Below are 22406 nucleotides of genomic sequence, written 5' to 3'. Positions count from 1 at the left end.
ATTTTATGAATGATTTAAACATTTTCTTGAATAATTCATATCTAGTACTTCATACAGGAAGTGGTCCCACTTTTGACCTCTGATAGTGGTATATTTTTGTATAACATGCAGATTAAATCTTCATAGTACAAGCACATACGCTAAAAAATAGTGAGAATTAGTGATAAAGATTACAATTCAGTAACGCCATGTCTCAAAAAAATAAAATCAAACACTTATCAGAATTTACAAAATCATTACAAATTTAATTCGCAAATTTCATTTCAGTCTTATTTTGATAAAACAGGACTAAGACTAAAAAGCATGAAGAGTAACGAAATATGAATCATCTGCATCCACTGTTGGTGAACACCTGAAAGGCTTACAGGTGTTAGTGCTCTCCCTAAAATGGAGACTATCATTATAAATACAATCATATTAATGTTAGTTTCTAATTATCCTAGCGTTTCCAGTCAAAGAAACTCTGCACAGATTTTAGTCAAATGGAAGCCAGTGGTGCCACTAGAAATTAATGCATAAGTGTTTAAAACAGATTTTGAGTTTGATTAATACAGTTGGCCTGTAGTTTCACGCACACATGATTAGTAGATATGTTGTGTGCTATCAGGACCTGATGGTGCTCCTCTGGAGCAGAAGCGAATGGCAGACATCACAAACGCGGACGGGTCTGGGGTACGAGGGCAGAGCCAGCTCATTACTAGAGCAGCTGTTGCAATAGATGTCTCCACAGTTTCTGCAATGATGCTTTAAAAAGAAAAAAAAAGGTGTATGTGAGCCAAAGAACTGAGATGTAGTGACTGATTGAGAGTGGAGGATTACTCACTTTTCTTCGAGAGATTGAGAATTCTTTTTGGCACTGCTTGCACTGTGTAGCTTCGTCGTCTTTTAGCCAGGCATGACCCTGGAAAACAGATAAGACCATCATAATTATCATTTTAAGAAATCATAATTACTTTGATCGAATGTCAAGTCATGTCCAAGACAGTGTTTTTAAACATTTCACATTTATTCCAAAATAATAACTCAAAGCAGTAACAATTTAAACAATACATTTTATTTGTGAACTTGTGTTTAGCTATTCTTTTAATAGTTAATGTTTAACTATTTGTGTTAATTTTCCAGATAATCAGTCATCAAATCTCAGTGAATATCAGTCACAGACACTGAGACTTACTTGAAATTTCACCAAGTTAATCACTCATTAAAAACTCCCACAGATCATGTTTTCATGCTGTTTAAAGTCTAATTTTAATGTAACAAAATGGCTATATCTAAATGTGTAAGTTGTTGACTAATTTTTTTTAATTAGTTTTCCCATTAACACCATTATATTGTTAATTCAGACTGATTTGTGAATGCAGAACATGCACAAACAAAAGAGGCAGGATTTATCGCATGAACCAATCACAGCTGAACATATCCAATCATATTGTGATGGAGGAAATGCCTCATATGTGACTTTCCCTTATTAATTCTCAATTACTCCCCACTAAACCCACTGCACGCTTTAGTTGATCTGTTAAAACTCAGTGGGCTGTTACATAATGTTTCTTTATACAATTTCTTGTGTTTTATTTTTGTGCTACGAATTGTTTTCTATCCGATATTTTGAAGAGACACTGCCTTCCTTGCCTCGGAAGAAACGCCCCTGATATGTGAACACAAAAAAGGGCTTTTACCTTCAAGGCTTTGTTGACCTCTTTAAAGTCCTCCATCTTGAGTTTGGATCTGAAAGCAGGATTTTAGTATTAGACATCTAGCAAGTGAAGTCACATTTTTTATATGTGACCCTGGACCACAAAACCAGTAATAAGGGTCATTTTTGTTTAAAATTAAGATTTAAACATCATCTGAAAGCTGAATAAATGAGCTTTCCATTGATGTATGGTTTGTTAGGCTAGGACAATATGTGACCCTGGACCACAAAACCAGTCTTAAGTCACTGGGGTATATTTGTAGCAATAGCCAAAAATACATTGCATGGGTCAAAATTTTTGATTTTTCTTTTATGCCAAAAATCATTAAGAAATTAAGTAAAGTTCATGTTCCATGAAGATTTTTTGTAAAATTCCTACTGTAAACATATCAAAATGTAATTTTTGATTTGTAATATGCATTGTTGAGAACCTAATTTGGACAACTTTAAAGGTGATTTTCTCAGTATTTTTGATTTTTTTGCATCCTCAGATTTCTGATTTCAAATAGATGTATCTCAGCCAAATATTGTCCTATCCTAACAAACCACACATCAATAGAAAGCTTATTTATTGAGCTTCCATATGAATTATAAATCTCAGTTTTGTCAAATTTAACCTTATGACTGGTTTTGTGGTCCAGGGTCACATATTTGAAAATCTGGAATCTGAAGGTGCAAACAAATCAAAATACTGAGAAAACCACCGTTAAAGTTGTCCAAAGTAAGTTTTTAGCATATCATTTAAATTTTGATATATTTATATCTTAATGGAACTTGATCTTTACTTAATATCCTAATGAGTTTTAGCATAAAAGAAAAAATTGGTCATTTTGATCCATACAATGTATTGTTGGTTATTGCTACAAATATACCTGGTGCTGCTTAAGACTAGTTTTGTGGTCTAGGGTCACAAACAGCACTTTATACAGTGCAGTTTAAAACCAGTATTATTTCTTAGCCCTTCAGCAATGATTCATTATTCAGCTCAAGTCAGTTTAGTGTTGAATCAATTCAGTTCAAAAAGACTGTCAATGTTGCAGAGTTCATCATTTATGAAACTAATTCAATTAATCTATAGAGCAGCTATACAGAAGACAACTGTCGTCATCCAGAAACAGAAGAAAAATGTGAGTGTTGTCAATTTACTGGCTGAGATGAAGGCCCATCTCCTGTAGAGCCTGTTCCTGCTCCTCACACAGCTGCTGAAGCTGTTTCTTCTCCTGTCGAAGATCAAGCAGCTCCTGTAGAAACAAAGGCAGAATGTTCTAGACCAAAGCAGTCATGTATTAAGACCATAATACAAAAACTTCACTCTTGCTTTAATTTTGTACAGTATAATTTAAAAAAGGGACATCGGATGGCCTTCATGAAATGTCTGTAACATACTTTGGTTTAAATTCCTCAATAGTCATGTAAGACACCCTTTTTACCTTGTCAAAAACAGCTCTGTTCACAACGACCTGTTTCGGTGCATGGCTCTTTAAATGATAATGAGCTACTGCTCACTCTTGTTTTTTGTGTATTTGGTGTGCGTTACCATCAAAAACAAAACTAATCCACTGCTTTCTTAGTGGCTTTGATGTTGGGAGAAAATAAAGACACTTATGTTCACTTTTACATCCAGCTAAAAACACCTGCATTGCTTACAAGATGTTGTTGCGGTTGTGAGTGGGGCCTGAGCAATACAACATCATACTGTTCAGAAAATCAACACGGCTTGATAATCAAGACTGTTTTGGTGTTTTGGGGACAAAAAAAGTGAATGGATTTATATCATTGTAGAGTGGTTGTGTTCACACACAGCTAAGACACATTTATACACAAACACCACGTAAAAGTGAATTTTGTATCCGATGTCCCATTTTTTAAGTAGTGTTTTTGTACTAGTTAGTTTTGAACTGAAGTAGCAGTATATCTGACCGTCTGCAGGCCCTGCAGCTGCTGCAGTTGTGTGCGCAGCTCTGCGCTGTTGTCCTGTTCTCTCTGTAGCTCCTTCTGCAGGTTCTGTCGCTGCTCTTTCTCCTTGCTGAGCTCCGACTCCAGGCCTGCCCTGAAAAGACAACAGCAACAACACTGAGTTTAAAATCTAAATCTTAAGGGGTGTAATTATGACCCCTTTAAAAAAAACACACACACAGTTTAAATTCCATAATACAGTGAGGGGAAAATTATTTGATCCCCTGAGGTCAGACATTTCTTGCAGTTGGCCAAGTTTGCACACATCTCAAGAAGGATTTTCTCCCACTCCTCTTTGCAGATCCTCTCCAAGTCATTAAGGTTTCGAGTCTGACGTTTGGCAACTCGAACCTTCAGATCCCTCCACAGATTTTCTATTAAGGTTTGGAGACTGTCTAGGCCACTTCAGGACCTTAATGTGCTTTTTCTTGAGCCACTCTTTTGTTTCCTTGTCTGTGTGTTTTGGGTCATTGTCACGACTTTCAATGCCCTGGCTGAGGGAAGGAGGTCCTCACCCAAGATTTGATGGTACATGGCCCTTTGCTGCGATGCAGTTGTCCCGTCCCCTTAGCAGAAAAACACCCCCAAAGCATAATGTTTCCACCTCCATGTTTTGATGGTGGGGATGGTGTTCTTGGGGTCATAGACACCATTCCTTCTTCTACAAACACAGCAAGTTGAGTTGATGCTAAAGAGCTCGATTTTGGTCACATCTGACCTTAACACTTTCACCAATTCTCCTCTGAATCATTCAGATGTTCACTGGCAAACTGTACATGTGCTTTCTTGAGCAGGGAGACTGTGCGGGCGCTGCAGGATTTCAGTCCTTCATGGCGTAGTGTGTTACCAATTGTTTTCTTGGTGACTATAGTCCCAGCTGCCTTGAGATCATTGACAAGATCCCCCAATGTAGTTCTGAGCTGATTCCTCACCTTTCTCATGATCATTGAAACTCCACAAAGTGAGATCTTGCATGGAGCCCCAGACCAAGCGAGATTGACAGTAATTTTGTGTTTCTTTTATTTGCAAATAATCGCACCAGCTGTTGTCACCTTCTCACCAAGCTGCTTGGCGAATGTCTTGTAGCCCATTCCAGCCTTGTGTAGGTCTACAATCTTGTCCCTAACATCCTTGGACAGCTCTTTGGTCTTGGCCATGGTGGAGAGTATGGAATCTGATTAATTGCTTCTGTGGACAGATGTCTTTTATGCATGTAACAAACTGAGATTAGAAGCACTCCCTTTAAGAGAGTGCTCATAATCTCAGCTCATGACCTGTATAAAAAGTCACCTAGGAGCCAGAAATCTTGCTGACTGATAGGGGATCAAATACTTATTTCACTCATTAAAATGCAAATAAACGTATAACTTCTTTGAAATGCATTTTTCTGTATTTTTGTTGTTGTTGTTATTCTGTCTCTCGCTGTTAAAATGAACCTACTCTTAAAATGACTGACTGGTCATTTCTTTGTCAGTGAGCAAATGTACAAAATCAGCAGGGGATTAAATCATTTTTTTCCCACACTGTATTTGTTTTCCATACTATGGAAGATTACCAACATTCTTTAATCTTCAATTTTTTGTGTTCAACAGCTGAAAGAAATGAATACAGGTTTGAGTGTGTGTGAGAAACTGACAAAAGTTTCATTTTTGGATGAACTATGCCTTCAAAATATCTCTGACAGAAAAGTTTGGGCATTTCTACAAGCCTTACTTAGACTACCTGAGTGTGTCGAGGTCAGCGAGACGCTTCTGCAGAGCGTTTACTTTCCCTTTCATCTCCGATCTCAGCTCATTCTGACTTTCATCCGTGTTCTTGGCAACATTTTCTGAACTTTGAAGCCTAAGGAGCAAATACTCATGTTTAGAAAAAGTACATAATTATCATATCATGCGTATCTGAAATCTTCATGCCGTTTCAAACCTGTGTGACTTGTTTTGCCTACATTCTTCCAAAGAACATAGTAAAAGAAAGTCACACAGGTTTGAAACTTCATATGGGTGGGTGAATGGTACATTATTTTGGGTGAATTATTCCTTTAAATAAAAAAAATCCTGGCACCTCTGCTCTAGTTCCTTCATGGTCGCTTCCATCTGAATCATCTTCTTTTCCAGTTGTTGCATGTCCTCCACTTTTTTCTGGGCCACTCTGTCAGAATCCTTATGGATTAAGACGAGATTAATTGGTTACAGGTAATCCTATTCCAGTAACATGTTGTACAGACAATAAGATGTAAAACCTGTGCTTTGTTGAACATCTGTAGGTTGAGATTCTTGACTTGGTCTAGTTGTTGTCGCAGTGCGGCCAACGAGTCTTGTTTCTCATGTGTGTCCTTTTCCAGGAGTTTCATGGCAACTTCCATTTCCTGCTTCAGACTGATCTGCAGCTCCAGCTCCTTCTGCAGCTCCTGATTTGACAAACAGTTCATTCAGATACTTTGACTAGCTCCATTAAATACTATATCTACATTTATGCATTAAAGGAATAGTTAACCAAAAATTTTTAATTCTGTCATCATTTACTCAAACGCAAGTAGTTCCAAACCTGTACGAGCTTGTTTCTTCTGTAGAACATAAAAGAAGATATTTTGAAGAATGTGTGTAAACAAACAGGTTTTGGACCCCATTGACTTCCATAGTATTTATTTTTTTCATACAACTAATGAGGACTGTTGGAGACAACAGTTGGATTACCCACATTCTTCAAAATATTTTTTTATGTTCAACAAAAGAGAGAAACAACATGAGGGTGAATATATTTTCTTTTTTTGGGTAAACTATCCCTTAGCATGCAATGCAATACAAAAATTCTTACCAGCCGGATTCTTTTCTCCTCCTTGTACTGTTTCCAAACTACATTGTACATTTCATCCAAACCCTGCCGAGTCTGTCGATACGTTTCTAGCTCTACCTGACTGTCTTGCAGAGTCACCTAAAAACATCCAAAGTGAGTAAAATTTGGCTTAGAAAGTAAAACTGTTTAGTTGGCAGGTAACTTTCTTTTGGAAATACAAAATACTACATGGTTTAATTCATTACAGAAAAACCAAGAGCCAAGCCTACATTTGGCCATTTTTATGGTCATTAGATGTTCAAACATTTTTAGGGACTCTTCCAGTAAATATTTGATGCAGGTTTTTAAAAAAACAAAACAAAATTCATTCAGACCGTTTTCATAATACAACTCTCACCTCCTCTTTCCTCTGACTATTTTCGAGAATATTTGCATTTTCTTGTTTAAGTTGTTCCTGCTCTTCACGCAGAGCATTGATTCTGTCTGTGGCCGCTGTAAGCTGTACAACAGACATCAAATAAATGTTTTCCATGTTAATCATGTATTTAATAATGTGCACAATTTAAAAGCAAGAAATTAAAATGTGACCATGGACCACAAAACCCAATTTTTTTTAAAATTGAGATTTATACATCATCAGAAAGCTGAATAAATCAGAAAGCTTTAATAAATAAAAGCTTTCCTTTGATGTATGGTTTGTTAGGATAGGACAAGATACAGGCCAAGATACAACTATGTGAAAATCTGGAATCTGAGGGTGCAAAAAAATCGAAATATTGATAAAATCGCCTTTAAAGTTGTCCAAAATTAAGTTCTTAGAAATGCATATTACTAATAAAAAAAGTTTTGATATATTTACAGTAGTAAATTTCCAAAATATCTTCATGGAACATGATCTTTAATATGCTAATTATTTTTGGCATAAAAGAAAAATTTATCATGTTGACCCATACAATGTTTTTTAGGCTATTGCTACAAATATACCCACGCTACTTAAAGATGAAGTTCACTTCCAGAACAATAGTTAATGAGATAATGTACTCACCCTGTTGTCATCCAAGATGTTCATGTCTTTCTTTCTTCAGTTGTAAAGAAATTACGTTTTTGAGGAAAACATTCCATGATTTCTCTCCATATAGTGGATTTCTATGGTGCCCCGAGTTTGAACTTCCAAAAAGCAGTTTAAATGCAGCTTCAAACGATCCCAAATGCGGTTATAAACAATTTCCAGCTGAGGGAGAGTACTTTAGGTTATACTTTTTAACCTCAAACGCTTATCTTGTCTTGCTCTGCCTGAAGAGCAGTTAGGGTATGTCGAAAAACGAAGTTGAGGGAGAAAATGAGATGGCATACCCCAACTGTCTCGAACCAGAAAAAACTAAGTTCAGGGAGAGCAAGACAAGACAGGCGTTTGAGGTTAAAAAGTATATAAATTGTAAAAAACAAAATTGTTTCGCTAGATAAGACCCTTCTTTCTGAGCTTGGATCGCTTACAACCACATTTGGGATCGTTTGAAGCCGCATTTAAACTGCATTTTGGAAGTTCAAACTCGGGGCACCATAGAAGTTGGAGAAAAATCGTTTTTCCTCAAAAAAACATTTTTTTTTACAACTGAAAAAAGAAAGACATGAACAGGGGGTATGTACATTATCTGCACATTTTTGTTCTGGAAGTGAACTTCTCGTTTAAGACTGGTTTTGTGGTCCAGGGTCACAAATATGCAAAATATAAGGTCCTAATAAAGTTTTTACCTCCTCAATGAGTTTGCTGTTGGTTTTCTCCAATGAGTCCATCTTGGCCTGAAGATCCGTGACCGTGCAGCTTAGATGCCGGTTTAGTTCTTCTATGTAGTGCTTCTGGTCAAGAATGGCTGTCATTTTTGAATCACTGTGAACAGTTAAAGAACCAGAAATAGTCCAAATTACTACAATTACTAAACTAGTTAATTACAAAACAACTGTCTTGTTTCTAACCATGTAATTAGTCATTCAATGCGTAATCTTTGTTAAGTAATCACACACTCACTCTTGTGTACTCTCAGTTGATTGCGGATCCTTTAGATACATCGAGAAGTCAATGACGCCCACCTGCAGAAACAAGAATGCTGTTTAGCATCAATATCAATGAGCACATCTGATAACATGGTTTGGATATCTAAATGTTTCACCTGGGAATCCAGATCCTCTCCTTTCACACACAGATTGGCATCGATCACATTTAGACCCACCAGCATCCCTACGATCACAGCCCCCTCCTCCTCCATCATAAGAGCCCCGGGTTCATAGAACTCCCTGAGGCAGAAAAAAAAACATGAATTTACACTGGGAAGCCAAGAACTGAATAGCACAACAGTGTTGTATTTTGTATGGTATTAAAAGATAAGTTCACTTCAACGAACGAAAAATCTACAGACAATTTACTTACCCCCTTGTCATCCAAGATGTTCAAGTCTTTTTTTCTTCAGTCCTAAAGAAATTATGTTTTTGAGTAAAACATTTCAGGAATTTTCTCCATGTAGTGAACCTCAATGGTGCCCACAAGTTTGAACATCCAAAATAACAAGACAATGTGAGCATTTGTGGTTAAAAAGTGTATAAATATTAATTTATTTAAGAAAATGACCAATTGTTTCACTAGATAAGACCCTTCTTCCTCGGCTGGAGTTGTTTAGAGCCCTTGGCAGCTGCATTAAAACTGCACTTTGGAAGTTCAAACTCGTGGGCACCATAGAAGACCACTATATGAAGAAAATTCCTAAAAATTCCTCAAAAAACAGTTTCTTTACGATTGAAGAAAGAAAGACATGAACATCTTGGATAACAAGGGGTTGAGTAAATTATCTGTTAAATTTTTGTTCTGGAAGTGAACTTATCCTTTAAATAAATTTCATTGCTCCTACCCAAGAAGGTCTTTTCTATTTACAAGCTCTTTCATGTAGTCTGCGATTTTTTTCTGCATTAGAGCCAGATGCAGCCACGCTCGGGCTCGTCCGAGGCCTGTCCTGAAACAACACAGAAGCTCATGAATGTAAAGACCAAATTACGCTCTCCAATTACACTTTCATACAAGATATCATATACAAGACATACGCCTGCGTTGGGAACCTACTTGATTCCTGGCATATCCCGCACACTGGTGGCAATGTCTGCTGACTCAGGGCACAGTTTCTCCATCAGCTCTAGAGGAGCCCAGATAGACTTGTTCTGACCAATGAAAGTCTTCCTCACTGCATAAAAGGAGAGACAGAAACATGCAGGATTGGGCCATAAAATAGGTTAATTTCACAAAACCTATCAGGAATATCTAGGTTTTACACTTTTTACACAAAAAAGAAAAAAGCCTTAATGTTTTGATAAGACATTAAATCCTTTCCAACAACGACTGTATGATTTTAAGATCCATCTTTTCACACTGAGGACAACTGAGGGACTCATATGCAACTATTACAGAAGGTTTAAACACTCACTGATGCCTCAGAAGGAAAAATCAATGCATTAAGAGCCAGGGGTGAAAACTTTTTGAATTTGAAGGTCTTCTGGGAGACATTTAAATATCTTATGTAGCTTCTAAAGGGAAGTACTAAAAAAATAAATAAATAAATAAAAATGATACTTAGGCAAAATAAGAAAATGTACACATCTTCATTTTGTTCAAAAGTTTATACCCCTGGCTTTTAATGCATTGTTTTTCCTTCTGGATCATCGGTGAGTGTTTGAACCTTCTGTAATAGTTGCATATGAGTCCCTCAGTTGTCCTCAGTGTGAAAAGATGGATCTCAAATCATACAGTCATTGCTGGAAAGGGTTCAAATACACAAAATGCTGAAAAACTAAAGAATTTGTGGGACCTGAAAGATTTTTCTGAAAAAAAGTGGGCAGTTTAACTGTTCATAACAAACAAGGTACTCATGAACAACTATTACTAAACAAACAACAACAACAAAAAAAAAAAAAACAGCTGCGGATAATTCAGGTAACAACATAGTACTATAAATCAGGTGTGTGTTAACTTTTGAACGGGGTCATTTTTATAAAATGTGATTTCATAATTTCACATTCACTTTCAGGATTTATTTTCCATCTCACCTTTTAACCCATGTTTAAGACAATGCTCCAGAACCACGAAGAATTGCTGCAGAGGTGGATAATCAGAGTCCAGCGTGCGTCCGAGACTGAGAGACGACTGGATCAAAACCTTAATGCTGAGCTTCATCATGCTGAGGAGATTTGACCTCTCCACCACCATCGGATCCTTCACAGCTGGACAACACAGATGCATTAACAAAAACACTTCCTGGGGAATCTGCAGGACTAATCAGCTCACTGATGCTTAGGTGAACCGGTGAGTCAGTGTAATTAAGAGCAAATGCAAAACAATGACTTCAATATTACGGTAACTCAGAATAACAAATACAGAATCTTAAACGGAACTTGAGGGGAACTGGAAGTTCCCGCTGGAGAAAAAAATATTCAGAGTCAGGAAGCAGGTGCATTATTCATTTCCTGTATACGGTAATGGTCTACAATACAATTATGTCACATATTGGAATTGAACCACAATTATTGATGATAAATTATTGTAATGTTTCAGGCTGTATTAATCGGTCAGACCGGGAAAAACTGTTGGAGGACTATAGACTGCCAAAAGTAAAACAAATCAAGGAGAAGAGTGCAAAAAACTGTGGAACAAAAGGCTTTTGTGATTAGCCATACTGAGCCAGGATTTCCAGGACAAGAATCTTGACAACATTCATGTTTGTTCTTATCATTTCCAGTCAGGTAGGTGAATTATTAAGCTAATATCTTAATTAACACTGCTTGTACGTATCTTTACCACCTATTAACTTTACTTTGTCAAACTGTTGTGCCCTTTCCTGCTTACTTATTCCTTCTCTATATGATTTAGCAGCATCCACACATTTTTCAGTGGGTTTATACAGCATCAATTACGTTTTATTATATAAAAATATTATTATATTAAAAAAGTAGCAAGAATTAAGTTTAAATAAAAAAATATTTAAATTAAATTAAATGATTTAAAAGTTTCAGATAGTCTTTTCTAACGGGCTATTTAAGTAAATAGCAAATCAAACAAAAAATACACAACTTTTTCTTATTTTTATGTTGAATTTTAAAATGTTTACATCCCTGACATACCAATTTATGCTGTGGGTGCCTGACACAAAACAACTACTGTGCATGTATATTATTATACAACATTATGGCAATACATGGTACCATTTCTAAAAAAATATTGCAATATCGCTATACTTTCTGCAGATTCTGTTATTGACTACTTATCTTAGTAAATAAGCGCAGTCAGTTAACTTTCTTATCCCTATATTTGTATACTAGTGGGTAAAACAGGTGTCATACCTGCTGTCTTTAGGGGATCTGAGGTGTCAGAGGTGTGTTGTGATGTGTCAGATCCTTTTAACCCTGTGCTGTAGTGATTCACTCCACTGCTCAGCGTCTCCGTCGCTTTCCGAGCAAACGACAAAATCGGCGCCGACCAAGAGCTGTCCGCCCGTTTGTCCTTCTGGACTTCGTCGGTATCGTTGGCGACATCATTTTGCCCAGGTTCCGTAGCCTCTGGTTCTTCTTCTTTTGCAGGAACGTCTTCGCATTCAACTTTCGTGTTTGGATCCTCGTCCGCCATGTTTACTTGTCAAAACATGTGACTCGAGACCAGAGCAATCGGTTTTGGTCGCTTAGGGGAGACAAATCGATTGGCGATCGAGCAGTTTTTTTTACTTTCGAAACATAAGTCTATATTTAGACAGCAGTTTAAAAGACATACATTAGAATACATTAAAATTAAATGAATTGAACTGAAATTGAATTGAAATCGCATTCAAAATATGTTTATGTTTACATAAACACATACATAAATACACACACACACACACACACACTAAAATAGTTGTATATATATATATATATATATATATATATATATATATATATATGTATATGTATATATATATTCTTGTATATAATTTATATTAAATATTATATATTTCTTAATATATACATGTACTATGTGTGTATACATAATAATACACAGTATACACGTATATAATAACTATGTACATAAACGTTTATTTTGAATGAGATTAATCGTGATTAATCGTTTTGCAGCCGTTTTTTTAAACCTTTAACATTTAAAATAAACTAATTCTGTGTGCATATTGGCTGGGCTCTCTATGTAAGAGTTAAATGTATCCTGTAGATGGCAGTAGCAAACGCTGTTTTGTCTACTTAAATAGTGACACACTGACCATGCTGTTTTGATGTTTTCTGTTCAACTAGAGTAAGTAAGTTTTCTGATGCAATGTCATTTTTAGGATTTTAAGACAACTGGAGTGTTGAAAAAATACTTTGTTGTGATACATTACTAAAAGACAGTAGGTGTGCTAATGAAAGTATGCAATCATGATTAAGGATGTCAAGGATTAAAAATAATGAAGCATGATTTATTAGATCTCAACCCATGAAGCAATTTAATTTAGTCTCATTCATTTAATCACAGTATTAGTCAAAATCTGAATATAGTTTAGTTGCCTCACTACGGGTGTTTTGAACCATAACCGTAAACATAAACTAAGTCATACAATCATCAGAACATTAGTTAATTTCTGTTTTTAAATAGTCTGTTTAAACATTTTTGAAAGATCTTTAAAAAATATAAATATGGTTTACATAAATCTTTTCTCTCAATATGCTTATACTGATCCACTTGCATGCTCTCCTCCAAATGAAATTATGAGATAATATGTGACACAGGACCACAAAAACAGTCATAAGGGTCGATTTTTGGAAATTTGAGATTCATACATTATCTGAAAGCCGAATAATAAGCTTTCCATTGATGTATGGTTTGTTAGGATATGACAATATTTGGCTGAGATACAACAATTTGAAAATCTGAAGGGGCAAAAAAATCTAAATATTGAGAAAATCGCCTTTAAAGTTGTCCAAATGAAGTTCTTAGCAATGCATGTTTTTGATATATTTACGGTAGGAATTTTACAAAATATCTTCATGGAACATGATCTTTACCTAATATGCTAATGATTTTTGGCATAAAAGAAAAATCAATAATTTTGAGCCATACAATGTATTTTTGGCTATTGCTACAAATATACCTGTGCTACTTATGACTGGTTTTGTGGTCCAGGTTCACATATTATGTTCTCTTTATTACTTCAGACTCGTGATCAACACATGGTAGTTGTTGCTTGTAACCTTTTATTGTCTTTTGGTCATTTCAGTAAACAATGTTGATGTATAGATTTGTAGTGACGGTTGGTCAAAATTCCTGCTTTACTAATACCATAATATAAAATGTGTATAAAATATAAAATTTGCGAGATATTATGAAATGCCAAAAATTGTGTTACTCCATTAATACAACAATAAAATAAACTAAATAAATAAAACAAATAATAATAATTAAAAAATAATAACGAAAAGATAAAAGTGTCCTTTGTGCTCCATTCAGAAAGTCATGCATTTTTAATTGTTTACAAAGTAGGCCAGATGATCACAGGTGGGTGTAGATTTTTAGCACAGTAGGAGGGTTAAAACTTCTGAAAAAAAAAGAAGAAAGAGGTGTAGACCAATAAAACAGCTAATAAAGCATCATCAAAGGATTTTGTCTTGATACACAATCTGTTACAGCTCTATGGTGGGCGGGGCCACAGTCATATTTAAATGGCTGTCACTGAGATGCGGCTGATTTTTTAACCTTGACGCACAGAAGAACTTGACGCTCACAGTGACAAAGTAAGACGCGAAGACGCGAAGCAACAGCCTACGGTCGCTTTAAAGGAATTAACAGAGCGGGAAGGATTTTATTTTCAACAGCTAAATCTACATTACCAGAAGGGAAAATATGAAGTTTTTAAGTATTTTGCGCCTTTTCGTCTTTACCATCGGTGAGTATAACTGACACACAGAGGCTTGTTGCTAAAGGGTGTCGCGTTACAACCTTGTGCTAGTTACATAAGTATAAAATATTAAGTTTTTCTTCTGCTAAAAAGCTTTTTGTACTAATAGATTTTATACTAAAATTTTCTTTTAATCATTCAAAATTTAGGATTTGCCAGTGAGTCTATTAAAGGGTCAACAATGTCATTCAGTCACTCTGTTTTAAGAATATTCTGGGATCTATTTATTTTTGTCTCATGCCTTCATTCGTTAGCTCAGTGTCTGTGCATGCAGGATTTTTGTAAATGAGTCCCCTCAGCACCCTCTAGGGGTTTTAGGTAAAGCACGCAATCTATTATTAGTTTTAAAACATGCTTATTTGCATGTAAGGTTCGAGATATAATAAACTTGATTGTTTTTATTCTAGTTAAGAGGGAACATACTTGGCTCTATGCAGTACTAAAAAAGAAAAAAGATTTAAAAAGTACATAATTTACACTGTAGTCAACATTCCAGTCCATAACCATATACTAATGAAGTTTTAATGGCTCTTCACTGTGTTTTCCCATTCAGTGGCTGTGACATCTGTGAGCGGTGCGTCTATAGAGCGGTTCGAGAGTGAGAGGCCTGCACAGACGGCTGTGATTGATCTATTGGAGGCATTGAATGAGAAGAGATCTACTGTGGACAACAAGCAAGTGGAATTAGAGGAGGAAGACGAGTATTACTATGATGACGAAGAGGAGGATGAGTTTTCAGGGGATTACGAAGTGCCATTAGGTAATTAACAACTACTGATTTGTCAGAGTTTGTGCTGTAGTTTTAATTTTAGTATGAATAACCGAATATCTAATCTTTTCTTACACCAAAACAGTTGCGTTTTCAAGCAAACCCAAAGACCCGAGTGCGGTTTTGAATGCGGAGAAACTTGAAGGCGCGAAGAGGACGGGGCTCGGAAGGAAGAAGGGAAAAGGAAAGGGAAAAGGCAAGAAAAGGAATCCATGTCTAAAAAAGTACAAAGACTTCTGTATCCACGGAACCTGCCAGTATCTCCGGGACTTAAAGGGGCCCTCATGCATGTAAGCACTTCCGTTAAACCTCTCTCCTGTTATTTTTGTTGTAAAAATAGAAAATGGAAAATCAATGGCTGTTTTTCTTTTTGCAGATGTGACCAGGGTTACTCAGGAGAGCGGTGTCACCTTTTCTCCCTGGAGGTGAAGAAGAATGAGGGAGCGTATAACCGCACAACAGCGCTTGCTGTGGTGGCTGTGGTTCTCTCTTCATTATGTCTCACCATCATTGGACTACTTCTGGCACTCAGGTTTGTGTTTAACCTTTTCCATTCATTTTTATAAGCAGTTAGATTAGAAGTTGTCTGCAGTCAATCACAATCAATCTTTTCAATCATTAGGTTTCACAAGCAAGGTGCATATAATGTGGAAAATGAGGAGAAGGTTAAACTGGGAGCCGCCCCGCATCACTAAAACGAGACGGGAGAGAACGGTGAGTGAGGTCATCCGTTCGTACAAGCTGTATAAAATCATCCAGCGTGATTTGACTCAGTCGCCTGACATCTGGGTTTTTGTTTTATTTCAGGGCAACCGTGTGGAAATTCTACCTCAAAATGAAGTGGCAAAGTTGAATGTTGTGAGGAGCAGCGGGTACAGCGTGCTGGAGAAAGGAGGGTAGAGTGACAGCGTTTGTTTGGCAGGAGTCCTGGCGCCTCCGTGAAGGGCCTGACTCACGAATGACTCGCTAAAATGCTTCGCAGGAGAGCTCAAAACCTGCCACGAACTGGAACTCTGACGGACAGACTCGATCGAGCTGTTCGATACAGAAAGAGAAGGAACTCTTCGGGGTTGGGAATGTAGTGTTGAGTTTTAGAGGCGAGGCTTTTTCTAGTATGGAAGAAGCTTTGCCTGAAATAAGTATTCTTACAAATAAGCATTTTTGTTCACGTCTTGTGCACTGTGTATTTAATCGTTGCTGGCTATGCTTTAATTTATTTATTTATGTATATATATATATCTATCTATTAATATTTATTTGGATTTAGACCAACCTTGTCCAGACCTAATGCACTGGCAACGTATTTGAAAGTCTCTGTGTTTGTATGTCTATGTAATATTTTATTTATTAAAAGAAGCAGTAGTAATCCGTGTCTATTCAGTGAGTACTGAACAATGATAGACTGAAATCAAAATAATATGCGTTTGCGATTTTGATATTTCTGATGCATTTAATGAAGAGAATCTTTTTGATTTATTATTTGTATTTTGATTTTGTTCTGGACAGTGTTAGAATGTATATTTCAGCAAACGTTATAAAAAGTCATATTTCAAGCTTTTACCTGATTCTTTTTTAGGAGAGAAAATCTTTTTTTTTTTGGCCAGTAAAACGCTTGCGCTGTTATTGAACAGTGTGCAAATTAAGAAATGTGAATTATTCGTTTATTTTCTGCTCTATAAGACAAAAAGAAGTTTGATCATTCTCTCATTGTATGTATAGAGTATTTTTTTTGAAATGCTCAGACAAGAATTCAAAGCAAATAATAAAACCTCTTTATATAAAAGACCAAGTTATTGTAATTTCTTTAGAGAATTGTATGCACCGCATTTTCCCAAGGAGGAAGATTCCAGTGTGATGCAATGACTCATTTCCTCATGAGAGAATTCAAGACCGGTTTCCCATTTTTAAGGATATTTTGAGGGACGCAAATACTGTAATGTCTACGTTTTGGCTTAAAAAGACATTTTTGTCTAGTCTGCCTCCTGCTTTCATGTGACGCGCACCTGTATCCTGAGCATGTGATCTACATTGTGGCCATTTTACTCTGACAATAAACATTCTTTCACAAACACGCCCATCAAATGCAACTTCTCACCTTGCGTTATCTGCTTGCATCATCGTGAAATTGCACTTCCTTGACAGAAAATTGCAATACTTGAGCGTTGGTCACACCTTCAGCATTTTATACTGCCTGTCTGCAATTGCTTCTCCTGATCTATAAAAACTGGATCCGTGACTGACTTCAAAAAGAGGAACCCGCACCACAGAGCTCATTTCCTTTTGCATGTTTGAAGTCGGTCTCAGATCTTTTGTTGGTTTCTTAACCTTTGACCCTCACTGTTTTAAACCGACGTTTGAACGTCGGTGGTAAACCACCTCCGCAAAACGCATTAACAAGCTCAGCTTGTTCCTCACAGTGCCTGTCTGCTTGAAGGAATGACTCATGCTGTTTGTTTGTAAAGCTCCCGTTGGGCAACATCGTTCATACCGATCCCGAACTTTATCACTATTTGTTAGTGATACTAAAGGACAACATGAATATTTATTGTTTTATACTCATGTGAGTTCACTCAGCTTTGGTTAATTGGATACGGCATGGTCAGCTGACCAATCTGGCAGGGGATACGGGTAGATCATCACACGCTGGGTGGCCCACAGCCCTCTTTTAGGGATGACATCATTCTCATGCTTTATGAGCTATCCAATCTAACTCTGCCACATCTGGTCGGAATACTGTACATATGGGTTTGGGTCACACCCTGGCAGTCAAGCTTACAGTTCATAATTTAAGAAGGTTGTGATGACATACTAGAGCAGAACTGACCTCACGATTGAGCCCGGTTTCTCTCAAGCTGATGGGGTTTGGGTTCCTTGCCACTGGTACCTTTGGTTTGCTTTGGTTGAACTTCTGGTTCATTAGCCGCTATAGGGAAAGAATGAGAAGAATAACAATGCGCAGTAAACAGTAATACTGTTTGCACTATATGGTAAGACAAAAAAACTGCAATATCAAGCAGCAAACATCCATTTTGTACAGATAAAAATAACTGGATGCTGAGACCGGAAGCCGGACCCATAAAATTTACAAATGGAAGTCTTTTCCTGTAAGAGTGAAGTCTTTTCACTCTTACAGGAAGAAAAAGGTTGATATATAATTGTGAAATATACTGGCAAAGTGATTTCTAACTGAAATTACTGAACTTGAAGCTGATGAGAACAAAACTTGAAATAGATGATGACATTATTGTCTTCTGATTGCTTCATTGTTTTGAAACTGATTAATTTTGCAACATCAACACTGTTATGGGCGGTTTACACAGAGCACGCTTTTGCTTTAAAAAAGAGGAACGAGGAAAAAGCAATGCAATGGAAAAACGTGATCTGTGTGAACGCCCCTTTTCCTTTTCACTGCGCTATATTTCCATTGTGTTTTTATGTAAACATGCACCAGATGGACGTGTTTGGCCGTGGCGCTCGCGTTTTGCACAATCCACTTTATTTTTCCAGAGCAGGCGCGCCCGTTTGTAAATTCTATGTGCGACGCTTCCTCATCCACTTACAGCTATTTTTATTGCTGCTTGATATTGCAAACTGGTGTCTTATTTTAATGTATTGTCTCAATTATGAACACACTGGTATGTAGTGCAAAGTTTTACCGTTTACTGCAATTTGTTCTTCTTCTCGCTATTTCCTTAAGTGGCTAATGAACACGGACGTCTCGCACATTTACAGAAAACGTATGGATATGACTATAAATATGTATTGGCGGCTAATGAACACGGACACGGACATGAACACGGATGTAAACACGGACGTCTAGCACATTCACAGTAAACATATGGATACGATAATAGCTATGTATATTGGTAAATTACACATTCGACCACTCAAGATACATTGACGCGCGGCATCCACCATCTTGGAACCATCTATATGCTGTCACTCACAATAACATACAAGCAGTATTAATTAAGATATTAGCCTAATATTTCACCTACCTGACCGGAAATTATAAAAACAAACACAAATGCTCTCAAGATTCTTGCCCTGGAAATCCTGGTTCAGTTAGGCCAACCACAAATGGCTTCTCAGACAGTGTTTTGCACTCTTGTCCTTGATTTGTTATAACTTTTGGCAGTCTTTAGTACTCCAAATGTTTGTCCTGGTCCAACCATTTAATACAGCCCAAAACTTGACAATAATTGGCAATTTTCAGCAGCAATAATCAGCAAAAATATGCAAGTTTCGTTCAGTTCGGTGGCATTGTTTACGCTCAGTGCCGCCAATATGGCAGATTGATGACGCGTCGTACAACAGCCCATAGAAACAGCCGCTAACAGTGTATCTACCTATACATATCTATGGATAAGACATTCTAAAAACAAGGTAACGCATCTCTAGACTGCGCTTTTTTTTTTCGTACTGCCCAAAGCCATTGAAAACTGTCCTGTGTCTCACATTATTAACCACGAAAACCAGTTCTGCGAGAATGGATTAGACACCATATTAAGTTTTATTCGGATGAAAACTGTATTACAGTCCTAGATCTAGAATAGTTTTTGTCTGCTTAAAGTTTTTTGGAAAGACATTTTGTCAGCTGAACAATCGATATGTTGTTAAACAACAGTACAATCCATTAAACAAACTTCCACTATCCATCATAGCCTCGTTTTCATTTCTTGACTAAGGTCTACTGAACCTAACAGAATCAACATTGAACTGGCTTAATCTAAATCAGGGGTCATCAAACTTGATCCTGGAGGGCCGGTGTCCTGCAGAGTTTAGCTCCAACTTGCCTCAACACACCTGCCTGGAGGTTTTAAATATATCAATTAAGACCTTGATTAGCTGGTTCAGGTGTGTTTGATTAGGGTTGGAGCTAAACTCTGTAGGATACCGGCCCTCCAGGGCAGAGTGTGGTGACCCCTGATCTAAATAATAGCCTACCTGATCTTATGATGAAAACATACCTGTGGGAACTTGTCCACAAGACGGGAAATAGCTACGTACCAATAAGTACATATCACTGCAGTTTTCAACAGAAATGAACACTTGGGTACAAATTCCGTGAAAAACAAGACTCGCAATGAAAGATGAGAAATTGAAAAAAAGCTAAAACGACATGCTTGCGATCACATCCGTATTTGTTTATACTATCAGGTAGGTTTATGTGTAGTACAGATGGTACATTGTTTTAAAATGTCATGGAGCATTAGAGTTATAGCCTCACTCATTGGACATTGCAAGACAGAACTCCGGTGTCATGTGATTTTAATAATAGTCACACTACTGTCTTTTTGGAGCTGCTTTACAGCAGAATTTGGATTTGTCTCACATTTGATGAAGTTTGCATCATTTCCTGTTTATTACTTTGAATCTGTTTGGAAAAAATCTATATTGTATAAAGCGCTATGTAAATAAAGATGACTTGACATACGCTCAGACATTTCTTGTAATGGCTTTGCTTTTGAGACATCTCCACTGGTTGAGTAAGTTGACTCAGTTGAGTAACATTTATTGTTGGCCGGTAAAAACTTGCCTTTTCTCAAAACCTATTTGTTGAGCAAGGTGTTTCCTGCTGCAACAATGGCTCATTTCCATTGTACAATGGAAGTACGCACAGCCGCACGCTGACAGTTGGGGATCTCATTAGGCCACCAGAATGTGTTGAGCTAAAGGGTCATTATACATATCTTGAGACGGTGTTGCGTCTTAGGTGTTTGTTTTCTCTCACTCACCTGTGTTGAGCAGGGTGTGCATGTGGCATATTAATGACTCTCTGGCAGCACAGAAGAGCAGCTGCCGCAGATTCGGACGCTGTCACTCCACCAGTGAAACACGAGCTCTGATGGATGAGGTGTTGACAGAGCCATTGTGATTCAACATTGAAGGTGCCTCATAGAGCACAGTGAAATAATCTTTCACTATTTACAGCTCAAAGGAAATCTAGAAAGACTGTCTGAACATTTGCAGAATTTTGGCACAAAAACATACATTTGGTAGCAAGAAAAGTTGCATTGCCAAGGCATTGCTTTAGTGTTCTGAGTGGTCATCAGCAGGCTGCTAGTGGTTACTAGGTGGCCACAAAAAAATAATTGAACAAAAATGAAAAAGTAGCTCAGGAATATCCACTATTATCTTCTATTGCAAAAAACTATGGAAGCCAGTTTCCGCCACAGAATTAAAAAAATAGGTTACTGCGAATTTTAGGTCACAATTTTGACTTTTTTTCTTGCAATTGTAAGTTTACAGAATTGTGAGTTCATATTAGATTTTCGACTTTATATCTTGCGATTCTTACTTTTCTCTTACAAAGTCAAAATTGTAAGATATAAACTCACAATTCTGAGGATAAAAGTCACAATTGTGAGATAATAAACTTGCAATTCTGAAAAAAGGAACAATTGTGAGATATAAACTTGGAATTCTGAGAAAAAAAGTAAAAATTGCAAGATATAAACTCTTAATTATGAGAAAAAAGTCACAATGAGATATAAACTCGCAAGTCAGAGAAAAAGTAAGAATTGCAAGATATAAATGCGCAATTCTGAGAGAAAAAAAAATCACAATTGTGAGATACAAACTCGTAATTTGAGAAAGTGACAACTGCTAACTATAAACTGGCAATTCTGAGAAAAATAGTCACAATTGCAAGTCATAAACTTGTAATGCTGAGAAGAGTTCAAAATTGTGAGATATAAACTCGTAATTCTGCGAAAAAAAGTCAAAATCGTGAGATATAAACTCATAATTCTGAGAAAAAAGTCATAACCGCAAGATACAAACTCGCAATTCTAAGAAAAAGTTACAATTGCAAGATATCTCGTAATTGTGACTTTTTTGTCATGCTATTCTAAGAAAAATATAAATGCTATAAATAGGAATCAATTTACAAATATACAAATACTTAATATAATATTAAGTTATTATTATTAATAATAAATTATCAATTGCATTATATTATTATTATTTTAATATCTTTATGATTGATATAATTATTATTGATATAATATATAGTTATTAATGTTGAACTATCCATAGCGCATGGCAGTCTGAGGAGATGTACACACGGCTAGGGATTATGGGTATGAACTGAATGTTTACAGTGGTCACACTTCTACTGTCTCACGGTTCAACTCTACATAAACATCAACTGTCTGATGTTCTCCCATCTGTCGTTCTCCTAGAGAGCCAGCAGTCCACTTCATCTTCTGTTCTGATGGCCCACATGAGCTGCCAT

The 22406-nt window shown here is 36.7% G+C and overlaps 2 protein-coding genes across 2 annotated transcripts; one reads left to right on the top strand and one right to left on the bottom strand.

Moving 5' to 3' along the window:
- Nucleotides 1-150: 150 nt before the first annotated feature.
- On the bottom strand, nt 151-12104 carry rufy1 (RUN and FYVE domain containing 1). The gene is made up of 17 exons (XM_073836387.1): nt 11822-12104; nt 10532-10705; nt 9555-9672; nt 9346-9447; nt 8614-8737; nt 8472-8533; nt 8198-8333; nt 6843-6944; nt 6467-6583; nt 5892-6059; nt 5714-5811; nt 5375-5494; nt 3617-3746; nt 2843-2937; nt 1680-1728; nt 824-901; nt 151-744 (listed from the first exon to the last, which is right to left on the bottom strand). The coding sequence occupies exons 1-17, from the start codon at nt 12102-12104 to the stop codon at nt 604-606; spliced, it is 2097 nt and encodes a 698-aa protein (XP_073692488.1). The 3' UTR covers nt 151-603.
- Nucleotides 12105-14192: 2088 nt separating this feature from the next.
- LOC141331367 (proheparin-binding EGF-like growth factor) lies at nt 14193-16532 on the top strand. Its single transcript, XM_073836399.1, has 6 exons — nt 14193-14385; nt 14951-15157; nt 15252-15456; nt 15543-15698; nt 15789-15880; nt 15974-16532. Exons 1-5 carry the CDS (start codon nt 14343-14345, stop codon nt 15859-15861), a joined length of 684 nt encoding a protein of 227 aa, XP_073692500.1. The 5' UTR covers nt 14193-14342; the 3' UTR covers nt 15862-15880; nt 15974-16532.
- Nucleotides 16533-22406: the final 5874 nt, after the last annotated feature.

Source organism: Garra rufa, chromosome 3, assembly GCF_049309525.1.
Source record: "Garra rufa chromosome 3, GarRuf1.0, whole genome shotgun sequence".
Classification (NCBI taxonomy): domain Eukaryota; kingdom Metazoa; phylum Chordata; class Actinopteri; order Cypriniformes; family Cyprinidae; genus Garra; species Garra rufa.
This window is presented reverse-complemented; position numbering and strand designations above follow the sequence as displayed.

Coding starts and splice junctions, on each gene's coding strand:
- rufy1 (XM_073836387.1), bottom strand. CDS start 12,104: ATGGCGGACGAGGATCCAAACACGAAAGTTGAATGCGAAGACGTTCCT. Junction 6,060..6,466: donor AGGAGAAAAGAATCCGGCTG/GTAAGAATTTTT, acceptor TTGTCAAATCAG/GAGCTGCAGAAGGAGCTGGA. Junction 3,747..5,374: donor GCTGACCTCGACACACTCAG/GTAGTCTAAGTA, acceptor TTGTCTTTTCAG/GGCAGGCCTGGAGTCGGAGC.
- LOC141331367 (XM_073836399.1), top strand. CDS start 14,343: ATGAAGTTTTTAAGTATTTTGCGCCTTTTCGTCTTTACCATCG. Junction 14,386..14,950: donor CCTTTTCGTCTTTACCATCG/GTGAGTATAACT, acceptor TTTCCCATTCAG/TGGCTGTGACATCTGTGAGC. Junction 15,699..15,788: donor GGACTACTTCTGGCACTCAG/GTTTGTGTTTAA, acceptor TTCAATCATTAG/GTTTCACAAGCAAGGTGCAT.